Consider the following 14750-nt stretch of genomic DNA (forward strand, 5'->3'; position numbering starts at 1 on the left):
ACCCGTGTCCCCTACATCGGCAGGCGGATTCTCAACCACTGCGCCACCAGGGAAGCCCCCTATTTCCCCTATCTTTAACAACAACAAAAAAAGGATGGATGGATAATCCAATAACAAATAAAAATAGCTATCTAAAAGGGGAGAGAGGGAAAAGGCTGGAGGGACTGGAAAGGGAAGCAAGACTTCTCCAAATTTACCTTGTTCCATAATTCTGACTTGGGAATCATGTAAACATTTTACATAATTCAAAACAAAATTAAATCGAAACGAGGGGAAAAATCTCTAAATATTGAAAATAAACTAACTACATGTCAAGTTAGTGGTATAATCACATAGAATATAATTGCTTCAAATGACATAAAAAAGTATCCTGACCGGGGCGTCCCTGGTGGCGCAGCGGTTAAGAATCCGCCTGCCAATGCCGGAGACACAGGTTCGAGCCCTCGTCCGGGAAGATGCCATGTGCCGCAGAGCAACTAAGCCTGTGCGCCACAACTACTGAGCCTGCGCTCTAGAGCCTGTGAGCCACAACTACTGAAGCCCGTGCTCCACAACAAGAGAGGCCACCGCAATGAGAAGCCTGCGCACCGCAACGAAGAGTAGCCCCCGCTCGCCACAACTAGAGAAAGCCTGCGCGCAGCAATGAAGACCCAACGCAGCCAAAAATAAATAAATTAATTTTTTTAAAAAAGTATCCTGACTGTCTACAACCCTAGAACTACAGAGAAATCATTTTAAAATATGCCCCATAGAGCCATACAAAGAAATTCATACAGCCATAAGAAAGAATGAAGTTCTGATACAAGCCACAACATAAATGAACCTTTAAAACATTATGCTGAGAGAAAGAAGCCAGTCATGAAAGGCCATGTATTATACGATTCCATTTAATGCACTGTCCAGAATAGGCAAATCCACAGAGACAAAGGTAGATTAGTAGAAGAGGGGGGAATGAAGAATCTGCTAATCTGGTAGGGGTTTCTTTGTTGGGGGGATGAAAGTGTTCTGAAATTAGATAGTGGTGACGGTTCCAGGACTTACTGAATATACCAAAAACCACTGAATTGCTTACTTTAAAAGGGTGAATTTTATGGTATCTGAATTATATCACAATTTTAAAATGACCCCATTTCTTCTCCAGCTACCACCCCATCTTTTCCCTCCCCGTGAAGTAAAACTCCTCAAAAGACTTACCACACGCACTGCCTCCAGTCTCTCCCCCCGCGGGCTCCACCCACAGCAATCGGGCTCTCACTAACCTTACCACTCTCCCCCAGTCTCTCTCTCTAGTCCTTACCCTACTAAACTCTTCAACTAAACTTAAAACCAGAAATAAAATACCCTCCATAGCACCAACCTACTTCTACTCAATAAAAGCCTGCTGACTGAATTGAATAAATGAATGATAATAAACAAAGACTGAGCTCTCTATTTAGTTTTTTTAATTTAGGAAGAAGAGAGAAAACAGAAACTTCTATCATCTATTCTAATCCCTAAAACACTTTTTTTTTTCATCTAAAACATGGGCCTCCTATCATACATACTGCAAACAAAATTATTCAGCAATCTAAATACCACTATTTGAATCTCCCACAAACAGTTCATTCATCTTAAACACAGCAACCTTCAATACCAGAAAGCACTGAAAAGCAACTGAAAATTCTAACGCCATCACTAAATATGTGAGAGAGCAATTCAAAGCTTGAACTCTTGCTCATCAGAATAAAACAACGTACAATTTTTAAAATTACAACTAAAACACAGTTACTCAAAGACATTATCTACTCAAGTAAAATAACTAAAAGGTTATAAAAGTAACAAGGCTCTTCAGACTTTGGATTACCTGTTCCATAGAAGGACAAGCAATGATCTGGATATCTTCAGGGCTGAACTCTTCCTTTAACAAGACATGGAACTTCTGGAAGACTTGCTGAATATTATTCTTAGAAAGAAGAAGAGGCAATTATATTACATGAGTCACTGAAAACATATTCAGTCTTCTTAAACATGAAGAACTAAGAAAGTTAAATCTTACTATGTGCCAAAACAAGTGGAGGAAATGTATCTTCTAGGGCATTACCAAAGATGTTCAATTTGCATTAATATTTCACAGCAAGCACTACCTGTCTAAGACTTATCAGATAGTACTTACTGGAAAAACTAAACTCTAGCAAGCCTTGTTCCCCGCAGAGAACAGTAACAGTCTTCTGCAGCAACTTCTTCCACAGAAGATAATAAAGTTCCCAAACACATAAAATGTACTTTAAAAATCAACCAACGCCTTGGGTAAAGATGTGAGCTCAACACAGAGCTGGAAGCTATAAGTACTAAATTTGCTCTGACATTTAATCCCTCCATGGCCGCTGCAAGCCATTTATTTCTGCTGCTCACCAGTAAAATGGGACATAATTCCTGAAATGCTGTTCTTTCACAAGTGCTGGGCCCCATCTCATGTGAGGGTCTGACTATTATTTATTCATTTACTAATTTCTACTTTTAGGTAGAAATTACCCTTGTGCCACAGGTAACCATAAGGAAATTAAGACAAAATGAGGGCTGGGGGTGAGGTCGGGGAGATATAATCAGACAGATGCACGCTTTGTAAGTCTTTAAAGAATCACAGTACTTTTTAGTCAACTGTACTAGAAGAGTAGACCAACATTTCAGAATGTTTACAGGAAGGGGAAAATGGTACACAAGGCAAGAATACTCCAAGAGACGGGCCAACATTCAAAGAGATGATCACGATACTCACCCTAACTGGCTTAAACAGGATGAACTCAGTATCTTTATTGGATAGGTACAATGACATACTTCTCAATGTCAGGGGCAGCTTTGCTTTTATTGTCTTGTAGGCACTTGCCACAAGGTCACTGACTTTTGCTGGAAAGAAATTGACCTCCTTAGTATCACAAATAAAAACAGAAGAAACATTTCCATTTTAATTCAGAGGGGAATAAAAGGAGAGAAAAATAGCAAAAGAAGACTCTTTACTTCCCCAAAGAATTTCTTTCACTTTTCTTATTTATTTATCAAGTTTAATCACAAGCCCTATAAACATTCATTAAGTATCTACTGTATACAAAATTCTAACCCCATGGGCTAAACAGCAAAAGAATCCCCCCACCACCACCCCCCCACCCCCCGGCAAGACCCAGGACATTCATAGGGATAGTAATATGGTGCCTTCGGAATTTGGAGATAAGATGTAAGGTAAAATAAAAGGTCATTTGCAGAGAAGCACTAGTAAGATTTACTTCATAATGAATGAGCTTATTCGTTTGTAGAACTGACTCACAGTAAGAGATGCTCTCTGTCTTATGAGATCATTCAGAAAATACCCACACATATTTAATGGGAACTAAAAATCCATTTGTTACGTTCTTATATTGTATTATCAGAAAAGGAAAAGAATTCCAGAAAATTGTAACTGAAATAATTAGTAGCCCAGGTGTAGTGTCTGAAAAGAAGTACAAATGGAAAATAAGAGTCGTAATCTGTATGAAGTATTTCAAAGAGAAAATTACCTAGAAAGCTACAAAAGAAAAGACTGATTAATAATTTTAAAGATGCTGTGACCTCACTCATAATTAAAGAAACGCATATTAAAACAACTGAAATATTTCAGATTGGTAAAAATTACCAAGGTTGCGAATATCCACATTTGGCAGGGGTGTGGGGGAACAGGCACCCTCATCCACTGTTGACGGGAGTATAAACTGTTCAACCTCTTGGAAGGGATATTAGGCAATGTCTAGCAAAACTGAAAATAAACATACTCTTTCACTTAACATTTCTACTGCTAGAAATTTGCCTTATGGACATATTTACAAAATACCAAGATATGTGTGTTTATCAAAGAGTGTAAGGAAAAACAAACTAAAAATAATTCAAATATCTATTAATAGAATTATTAAAGAAATTATGCTTTAGTGGTATATTCTACACATCCATTAAATAGAATGGGTAGAGCTGGATATGCTGGTACAGAAAGGGCTCCGAGATATAGAATAAGTGGTTTAAAAAAAAAAAAAAAAAAGTAAGGGATATTTTGTAAGCAGATAGGGTAAGAGGCCCCCGACGAAGGAGAACCAGCACTGGCTTTCTTAACGTAAGAGAAGCCATTCTGGCCTTAAACCATTTTGTGATCTCAGCCTGGCCACAATGCTTGTCCTTGAACAGGTCTCAGTAATTGATGACCTTAAGGGAAGTGAGGGAATGCAGGAACACAGGAAAAGCAATAAGAAACAATAGGTCGGTAATGAAACAGCCCTAGTTCCTCCTCAAGGGATACAGAGGACAATCGGATACACGTCTCTGAGTTCTGCAGGAACTAAGGCCCCCATTCGGGTGGAGGATGGAATGATGCTGTTGACCCCCGTGACTTCAATTAACTAAAGCTTGGATTCCGTCAACCACTGCCCCAGTTCAATGCTGAATTCTCCTCTCTTGAAGCCCCTTCATGAACACACGTACCCTTAGCTTAAATTTCCCCAATTTTGCCATTCGGAGAGACACTGCTTTGGGAAAGATCCCCGGTGCTCTCCCTTGCTGCAAGTAATAAATCTTTCCTTCTCCCACTCTTTGCCTTGGTTGTGTCTTTTGGCTCAATACCCACCAAGAGGCAAACCCATTTTTTCAGGTAACAATAGTATAATCTTATTTGTATAACACGTTTCAAGTCCATATATGCTAGAATACACATAATTTGGGGTAAGCAGCCATTAATAGTGGTTACCTTTGAGAGAACTAGTTTAGAGGTGGAGAATAGAATTCTCATTTTATACCTTTCCACAGTTCAAATTTTATACCATGTTAAAAAAATTTTTTTAATTGAGAAGGGTTGTATAAGAGCAGGGTGAGAAAGTGCCAATGCTCTCAAGGAGAAAGAACAAACAATCCAAGAATTCCTTATTTTTCATAAACAGACGAAAGCTCCTTTAAGACAATTAATTCCACTGGCTCTGGTCCTATGGTCACTAACACACTTCAGGGATCACTGGTCAGTCTTCAGAGCCCAGTTTTATGTGGAGTCTTGTAAATAAAGTATCCCAATTCTTAAAAAGGTATATTTCCCAGAGTAATTAACAAATTGGCATCCTAACTATAACTCAATCTCGTGAGTTTAGGATGGAATGACCCCAAGAAGGTGATCAAGTCTGCATGAACCACCAACCCCGGGTTCTAGGGGCCCAAGATAAGTTTCTAGACGCCCTGGTGCTCCCACCCCAAAGACTTAAAAATCTTTGACATTGGGGCTTCCCTGGTGGCGCAGTGGTTGAGAGTCCGCCTGCCGATGCAGGGGACACGGGTTCGTGCCCTGGTCCAGGAGGATTCCCACATGCCGCGGAGCGGCTAGGCCCGTGAGCCATGGCCTCTGAGCCTGCGCGTCCGGAGCCTGTGCTCCGCAACGGGAGAGGCCACAGCAGTGAGAGGCCCACGTACGGCAAAAAAAAAAAAAAAAAAAAAAAAAATCTTTGACATTTAAGTGTGGGCTTCTCCTATTACAGATCAAGAAAAAGCAACTCCATAGCTCCTTGAGGCTAAATGAGACGGAAGATACAACAACTAGGTAAACTGAAGGGTCACTGCTCCATTTGCTAGGATCTCCTCACTTAGAAACAAAATGTTTTAAATGACAAAACAGCAAGCCCTATTTCATCTAGTCCTCTGTCGGTTTCCTTTCATCTACTCCTGCTTTACTAATGACAATTCTAGTAATACTTAAGAGCGTAATACACCTAACACTGGGAGATCTATTAGGACTCCACTTGAGAAAATGACAGTGCCTATTTTGAGCAAAAGAGAGTCTTCCCAAAGGGGAAAGAAAATACATTAATTATGCATCAAGCCCCTGGGCTTAGCTGTACTAACTATACTTATGACAATTTAGTGGTTTCTACCTATTTTAAGAAAGATTTATTGTACCCAAGAGTTTCCTTTACGTTAACGTTCAAAATAAAATCAGGTCCTATTTCTAAATAAGCTCTGTAAATGACAAACCTTGAGCCAATCGCCCAACTAATCTAAAGATGATCAGAATTCCTTCTAGAATCAGTGCTGAGTTACAGCCTGACAAGCCTGCTCCTGACCCTGAGGGGTCAGAACAAGTGGTTCCCACCAGGCTCACTATGGTTAGAATTTCCAGTATTCTCAGTAAAAGACTGGTTTTCTGTCTCTTGACAGAATATACTACTGCATGAAGGATGCTCTCTGTCCTTGAGTAAGATGGCGAAGATTTCAATCTCATATACAACACAAAGGTTTAAAATAATAAAGCCAGTATAACATTCACTGTCTCCATCACAGTAAACAAAAGGCCTAAAGCATGTCACAAAGTTTATTTGCAAAATAAAGCAAATCAATGCAAACCTATATTGACATCATCAAAGTTCACATGACAAATTTCTGAAATAAAATCCTGCCTTCCATTCAAATACCAGTGATAATTCTCTATGCTTACAAATCTTCCTAGGAGATACACAGCTACTCTTACAACTTCTTTGTTCTACTTCATCTTCAAATTAACCTGAGGCGCTAATAAAAATAACTGAAAATTTTAGAATGGCCTCAATTCTTTTTCCCAAAAGAAATAAATACCTGACAGACATGCATTCTTTCATTATGGGAAACCAATCACGTTAAAAACCTAATTCCAATTTTGGGTGCCTGTAGACAGTCAATTTTCTATGCATGCTAAACCAGAATCATTCTTTGGATCTCTCTCACTATGAGCAAAAAGCTTCCTACCAACTTGGACACAGCTCACCCATAATTAAAACACTGATTCTTTCGGCAACTTGCCCTTCTTAGTTTCAAAGGATCTCTATCACAATATGGGCCAGGGAATGGCCAGAAGTATCAATCTAACAAAATGATTTATTCTAGTTTAATGACAACTTAAAATGTCACAACATGGACCAAAAATAACCCACAAAACTAGTCGTGATTTTCAATGTCTAATGTTAAAGAGGGAAAAAAACACCTTTTAGCACAAAAAAATTTACATTTAGGAAAGAGTTAAGACTGGAAACATCTTCAGCACTCTGCCAATCAAAGACAGAGCCTGCCAACTCCTAAATGACACCACATTTTTATAATTTTTTTCAAACACTCTAAAACATTAAAGAGGATGTAACTTGCTTAAAATGTAATAATATCCAACATTTCTTCATATAATACTTGGAAACAGTAGCATTCTCTCCATTAATTTCATACTATCAAACACAGTATTTCACTCTAAGACAATGAAAATCAAGTGTACAGAAACCATCACACTCAAAGCGTTTCCACCTAAGCCATATTTTATTTTTAACTGGGTGTGTGTATATGTACATGTATGTATTTATGTATGTATGTATGTGTGTGTGTGTGTGTATATCTATTTTTTTAATTCTTCCTTTCTTGGGATGCTTGTTGAAATGCAAGTTGTGTTGGCTCAATTAAGACCTGTCAGCTCCAAAATGAATCTTGCATTAACCTAAACCACAGCAGGAGTAGGAAACCAACTTCAAGCTGTCGGGAGCAGGACTATATAAATGCAAATTAACTGATATCCTAAAAAAACGAAATCGCAAACAGTAAAACGTGGGTACCTGGTTGAGCCCAAGGCTGCTGAGAGAGAGTATACTTGGGTCCTCCCTGACTGGCCATTGTGTTTAGTGCTGAAACCTAGTAGAGGAGACAAAAGGAAAAAAGTTTCATTTCACTGATGACAAATTAAACTAGTACTGCTCTCAAAAATACACCATTTGAACGTATGAAAGCATAATGATAATCAAATGTGCAGCCCTAAAAGAAAATGCATCATATCTCGTAGTCCTTTACAACCAATGAAATATTTTAGCAAAACTTCTTCTGTGATTTCAAGGCATACACTGTTTTGCAAAAAGAAAACCATACCAATGTCCTGAGGCATTCAGCCTGAAACATTTCAGGGTAGGAAGACAAAAATGAAGACAGAGAGAAACGTCAACACAAAACAGGCCTCTCTTTCAGTGGACTGTTAGGTTAACATTAAATTACTATCGTATGTTATTAGAAAAATGTCACAGCAGTTGGACAAAATCTCCTTTATATACCTAGAGGCTCCTTTTCTTCGTTACAGGCAGAGAGAATGTTATTTAAAAAAAAAAAGATTTTCAGATAGCATCAAAAAGCACATTTGACTAGCCAGTGTTCTAGGTACAAGAATTGGATGCTAACCCTCTATTCACCTCTCTTTTCATTTCTCAGAATCAGTACAGAGAAGCAAAACCATACATTTAGTTTTCGGACAAGAATGTTCTTAAGATGGCAAATTACGGTGCGGCTAGGCTGTAGCTAGGGAGGGTGAAGGACAGAAATGCACAATACATCTGTAAAAAATGGACTGCTAGGTGCCAACGGTCCAGGCCATAACCTTGGCCTCAGCAGAGCGTCTCATTAGAAAAACCTGAACACCAACTTTTTAGGTTTCTCATAAAGAAGGCCACACAAATATTTAGGCAGAGGATGGGCACAGACAGGATATAATGTTAACTCAGGCCTCTCCAGCCCTCTCTCTATTTCCACCAAGTTCATATTCCTGGACCACTCTAGGCCTTTGCTCATGTTGCCATGTATATAAAATCACCCCTTTCCACTGTCACTCAATTCCTCTCTATGTCTTTATTTTTTATGTGAGATGCAGCTTTTAAAAGTGAGTCATGGGCTTCCCTGGTGGCGCAGTGGTTGCGCGTCCGCCTGCCGATGCAGGGGAACCGGGTTCGCGCCCCGGTCTGGGAGGATCCCACATGCCGCGGAGCGGCTGGGCCCGTGAGCCATGGCCGCTGAGCCTGCGCGTCCGGAGCCTGTGCTCCCTCCAGCCCTCTCTCTATTTCCACCAAGTTCATATTCCTGGACCACTCTAGGCCTTTGCTCATGTAGCCATGTATATAAAATCACCCCTTTCCACTGTCACTCAATTCCTCTCTATGTCTTTATTTTTTATGAGAGATGCAGCTTTTAAAAGTGAGTCATACATACGATTATAGGTTAGACAATGCTAAAGAAAAACATGTTCATGTTTAGTGTATATTATCCCAAATATTTCCCAACGTAAATATATAAACATACTAATGTGTCTACATTTACAAAAGTAGGATCAAAGTGCTCCGAAAACTTTTTTCTCCACTTAAATCTAAATCCTGGACATTTTTCTGTATCTAACTGTTATGCTTTAATAGTAATGGCGGCCTGTTATGCCACTGATTGTTCCAGAATTTAACCAATTTCATAACGACATATATTGCGTATAACTATTTTTATACTGAAAGCAAATACAAACTTGTATGCTCATCTCTATCTTCTACCTAAATAATATACTTATCTTTTTTTTTTTTGCAGTGCAGTGGACTGAATGTTTATTTTTTATTTTTATTTTTTTAACACCTTTATTGGAGTATAATTGCTTTACAATGGTGTGCTGGTTTCTGCTTTATAGCAAAGTAAATTGACTATACATATACATATACATATACTATATGTATATACATATACATATACATATACTATACATATACATATAAACATATACATATATCACCATATCTCCTCCCATCCACACTCCCTATCCCACCCCTCTACGTGGTCACAAAGCACCAAGCTGATCTCCCTGTGCTATGCAGATGCTTCCCCCTAGCTATCTACTTTACATTTGGTAGTCTATATATGTCCAGGCCACTCTCGTCGTCCCAGCTTACCCTTTCCACTCCTCGTGTCCTAAAGTCCATTCTCTATGTCTGCATCTTTATGCTTGTCCTGCACATAGGTTCTTCAGAACCCTTTTTTTTTTTTTTAGATTCCATATATATGTGGTAAAGTATGGTATTTGTTTTACTCTTTCTGACTTCACTCTGTATGAGAGACACTAGGTCCATCCACCTCACTACAAATAACTCAGTTCTGTTTCTTTTTATGGCTGAGTAATATTCCGTTGTATATATGTGTGACATCTTCTTTATCCATTCTTCTGTCAATGGACACTTAGGTTGCTTCCATGTCCTGCCTATTGTAATATTTGTTTTTCTCCTTCTGACTTACTTCACTCTGTATGACACACTCCAGGTCCATCTACCTCACTACAAATAACTCAATTTCATTTCCTTTTACTGCTGAGTAATATTCCATTGTATATATGTGCCACATCTTCTTGATCCATTACTCTGTTGATGGACACTTAGTTTGCTTCCATGTCCTGGCTATTGTAAATAGAGCTGCAATGAACATTGGGGTGCATGTGTCTTTTTGAATTATGGTTTTCTCTGGGTATATGCCGAGTAGTGGGATTGCGGGGCTGTATGGTAGTTCTATTTGCATGTGTCTTTTTGAATTATGGTTTTCTCTGGGTATATGCCCAGTAGTGGGATTGCGGGGCCGTATGGTAGTTCTATTATACTTATCTTTAAGTTAAACCTCAAGGAGCATTTTCTTCAAAAGTTTCCCCCAATTAGCCCCATCTTTTTTAAAACCCTACAGGATGAAGACAGACCCATTGTCTCATAATGACATTGCTGTATACATCTTAATGTTTACATATTTTCCATCTTGATTTCCGATTAGGTTATAATTCCTTGTGAACAGAAATTAAATTTATGGGTCAAATTCTATTACACACACTATGCCGAGGGAAAAAAATTTAATTTATAGTGTTGCTGAGGAAATTAGTAACACTTCAGAGGGAACATTAAGAATAAATTTGCAGGGCCTCCCTGGTGGCGCAGTGGTTGAGGGTCCGCCTGCCGATGCAGGGGACACGGGTTCGTGCCCCGGTCCCGGAAGATCCCACATGCCGCGGAGAGGCTGGGCCCGTGAGCCATGGCCGCTGAGCCTGCACGTCTGGAGCCTATGCTCCGCAATGGGAGAGGCCACAAAAAAAGAATAAACTTGCAATACTTTAGAAAACTGCTTGAAAGGAATACAAGTCTGAGTTTTTAGCATAAACTGGTCCCACGAGGGGAAACACTTTTAGCTTAGCTATAAACATGAAATTATACTTCCTTTAAAATGCTTTCATTCAGATTTTTTGCAAAAGCAAAATCTTCACTTCAAATTTGTCACATTTTACTATAAAATAACACTTCTTCAAGCACTGACAAAGTATGTTTACATATATAAGATCCTCTTTTGGTCCTCATAATAACCTTAAGTAGGGAGGAGGGATGCAATAGCTATCTGCACTGTAGACATGAGCAACTGAGGCTTGGAGAAGCTAAGTGACGACTACCGTCCCGGTCAGGAGGTGCAGAGCTCAGCTTTCCCGCCTCGAAATGCTGCTCTTTCTACCACACCCATGATTACTCCAAGCCCTGCTTAAGAGTTTGTTTCAAGCAATATTCAGTACAATAAAATTCTAGGACATAAAAAAAAGTATCGCCAGTTTTTTAGTTTTAGAAAATAACTGACCCAAATGTTCTGATATGAACCGCCACCCCCAACACATAGAGAACAGTATTGCACTCCCTAGGGCCATTCAAATACTGAGAGAAAAGGTTATTTTTCAAGGAGCAAGAAACAAGGCAACAGTTCTTCTAGAACCATTTTCTTGTTCTCAAGAAACTTCATTATTTTATAAAATAAAATTTTATAATTTTATTGTTCTCAAGAAATTTCATTAACTGTACCAAAGAATCAGGAAGGATGTTTACACCAAACAGATTAAAATGCTGTAGAAATGTTTATCTCATGTATACAGGTCACACTGCAAAACTTTAGTTTCTTAGTCTGTGAAATGGAGATGTTTACTTACTCCAGGTACCAGGCATGTAATGAGAATTAATGAAAACAAAGCATCTCAAAAAAGAGAGCCCAAGAAAGGAGCTACATAAACAAAAAAGCCAATTTACAACAGGTGAAAGGGGACCAGAATCACGCCTGGAGTCTTCAGGCTGAAAAAACAAGTCTTCTGACAACCTAAGAACGTTCTCTATACACTCTCACAGCTTGTTTTATTAGGCAAACCTATATATATATTTAAAATCAGTCCAAACTTAGAAACAAGCTGAGGACATTTTGTTGATGAAGCTTACGTCCAAATAGTAAATACTGAGACCTACAAGCATATATCCAAATGAAAGATGAAATACTGTTTCCTTTCTGCATCAACGGATACTGCTTTTCTTGTGATCATTTATCAAGGTACAAGAACTGGCTGCCTTACAATGCCAATTATAATAAAAGGGGTATAAGATTCTGCACTTGCACAATTACCTTTAAAGAACATTATTTTAAGGTTTTAAAATCATTTACTCTGTCTCTGCTATGCAGAATACTAGTAACACTGACCCGGTGAAACGTGAAAAATGTTTGGTCCACAAACTCTAAGAAACAATGTCTTAAATGATCACGTATATCTGTATGAACTCTAGTGCTTACAATGCACGTGTGCCTGCTTGTGCGTGTGTGTGCGTATATATCTTTACCTCTGACCCACTCTATGCCAATAGGACAGGGGAATAAACCTAAATTTGGAATAAGATAACATAAAACGGATACCGGGTCCTCTAAGTCATAGTATCTACTAAAGATCTGCACTGAACAGTAAGGAGCAGTGAGGGACCAGGGTTGTAAAGGGAAACATGAATGAATGATCTGAGTAAGGTCAACATAGAGTGAGCAGATAGAGGGGGGTGAGGGAGAACGGCTTCTCAATGATGATCAGGGGCAGGGCCTTTCCCTCCCCCAGTCCCATACTGAGAGAAGTATAAAAAGGGGTGCATGAACAGCTATACAGGGGTCCCTGCTATAGATGTGTAGCATGTCCTTGGAGGTCCATTACATAATTCAGACTTAGAATACATATTTTCTACATAAATCTCTAATTTTTAAAGAATGTTCGTAGTGTCCAGAGTCTTCCAAATGCCCAGAGTTATACCAGATTTACCAAATTTATACTAAGGTCAACTTGGGCAACTACCATCAGTGAATTTTCATTCTCTTGACTTCTAGGAAAACTGTGCTTTTCTAGAAAAAAACCCTTTAATGGCAGATTTCATTATAACCAACTTGCTTATACCAGGAGATTTGTTCTGCTGCTCTGTTATTGCAAAATATTCATCTACAGTATTTCCCACCAGTATTAACGTGGGTGCTCTCCACAAAATACTACAATCTACAAACTAGTTTTCCATGAGGACAATTTCAGTAAAAACTATGATGACTGGTTTGTAACTTACAAAATATCCATACCTGAACCATTTTTTTTTTTAACCAAAAGCTGGGAGAAAACATTTACACCACCCTCCTTTTATATTTCTGTGGTGGGAAAAAAACACACACACACATTCCAAACACTTGATGAATGGGCTAAAAGCCACGAAACAAGTAATATACCTCAATGATAAATAAGAGTTTAACATTTCTATATTTGCTTTTTTGGTATCATTTCTTACTTTCAAAAAGTAATATCTTCTGCCTTTATCACAGGACCCAGCAACAAGTTACCAAGGTCTCCCCAGTTAAGACTCAGATAAGTAAAATTTAGAGAGAGGGCTGTCATATTTTTATTCTTTTTTAATGTCCTCTAACACAAGTCTAGACAGACAGTAGAGGCTTAACAAATGAAAGTTCACTTCGAGACTTCTCACAGATCTTTATGAGGTAAGTCCTTAGTAACAACACTTAGGTTTTTTAAAAAAATGATTACGTTGGAACAGGAAAAGTCAAAACTGCCATGATCTGATTTTTCCTTTGCTGGCATTTGCCAGCTGATGTATTCTAGCCAGGAGACAGAGAAATAGACAGATTATTATAAATCCGTATACCTGGTAATTAACAATGCAATGATATAAAATCTTCAATTCTCAATTATCTACGCATTTGCCAGTTGATGTATTCTAGCTAGGAGACAGAGAAATAGATTATTATAAATCCGTATACCTGGTAATTAACAATGCAATGATATAAAATCTTCAATTCTCAATTATCTACACAAAATGAAAGGGAAAAATAGCATGTAAAACAAAGAGGAAAATAAATCACCCATTTAAGTAACAGGAAACCCTCATAGACAGGACTATGATTATTGCCATGCAGCTCCTAATCCAGGAAAAGTGAGAGTCCCAGACCACATGCAGGTCCCTACAATGTGGATAAAGAGAACAGAGCTCATGTAAAAGTATGAAATTAGAACACTCCCTAACACCATACACAAAAAGAAACTCAAAATGGGTTAAAGACCTACATGTAAGGCCAGACACTATCAAACTCTTAGAGGAAAACATAGGCAGAACACTCTATGACATAAATCACAGCAAGATCCTTTGTGACCCACCTCCTAGAGAAATGGAAATAAAAACAAAAATAAACAAATGGGACCTAATGAAACTTAAAAGCTTTTGCACAGCAAAGGATACCATAAACAAGACCAAAAGACAACCCTCAGGATGAGAGAAAATATTTGCAAATGAAGCAACTGACAAAGAATTAATCTCCAAAATTTCAGGACTATGATTACTGCCATGCAGGTCCTAATCCAGGAAAAGTGAGAGTCCCAGACCACATGCAGATCCCCACAATGTGGATAAAGAGAACAGAGCTCATGTAAAAGTATGAAATTAGAACACTCCCTAACACCATACACAAAAAGAAACTCAAAATGGGTTAAAGACCTACATGTAAGGCCAGACACTATCAAACTCTTAGAGGAAAACATAGGCAGAACACTCTATGACATAAATCACAGCAAGATCCTTTGTGACCCACCTCCTAGAGAAATGGAAATAAAAACAAAA

The 14750-nt window shown here is 38.5% G+C and overlaps 1 protein-coding gene across 5 annotated transcripts in view; it reads right to left on the reverse strand.

Moving 5' to 3' along the window:
- Window positions 1–14750, reverse strand: part of COG3 (component of oligomeric golgi complex 3) — a 62881-nt gene that overhangs the window by 4400 nt on the left and 43731 nt on the right. For 2 of the 5 annotated variants that reach the window (XM_007129782.4, XM_007129779.4), the window contains 3 exons: window positions 7596–7671; window positions 2756–2883; window positions 1844–1942 (listed from right to left, as the gene is read on the reverse strand). In XM_007129782.4, the coding sequence (XP_007129844.1) occupies window positions 1844–1942; window positions 2756–2883; window positions 7596–7671 (303 nt within the window). Of the gene's footprint in view, window positions 1–1843; window positions 1943–2755; window positions 2884–7595; window positions 7672–13512; window positions 13735–13832; window positions 13858–13881; window positions 14098–14750 lie in introns of those variants that run through there. The other 3 variants (XM_055089364.1, XM_055089365.1, XM_028497391.2) reach the window with 3 other exon arrangements.

This window comes from Physeter macrocephalus, chromosome 13, assembly GCF_002837175.3.
Source record: "Physeter macrocephalus isolate SW-GA chromosome 13, ASM283717v5, whole genome shotgun sequence".
NCBI classification, from domain to species: Eukaryota; Metazoa; Chordata; class Mammalia; order Artiodactyla; family Physeteridae; genus Physeter; species Physeter macrocephalus.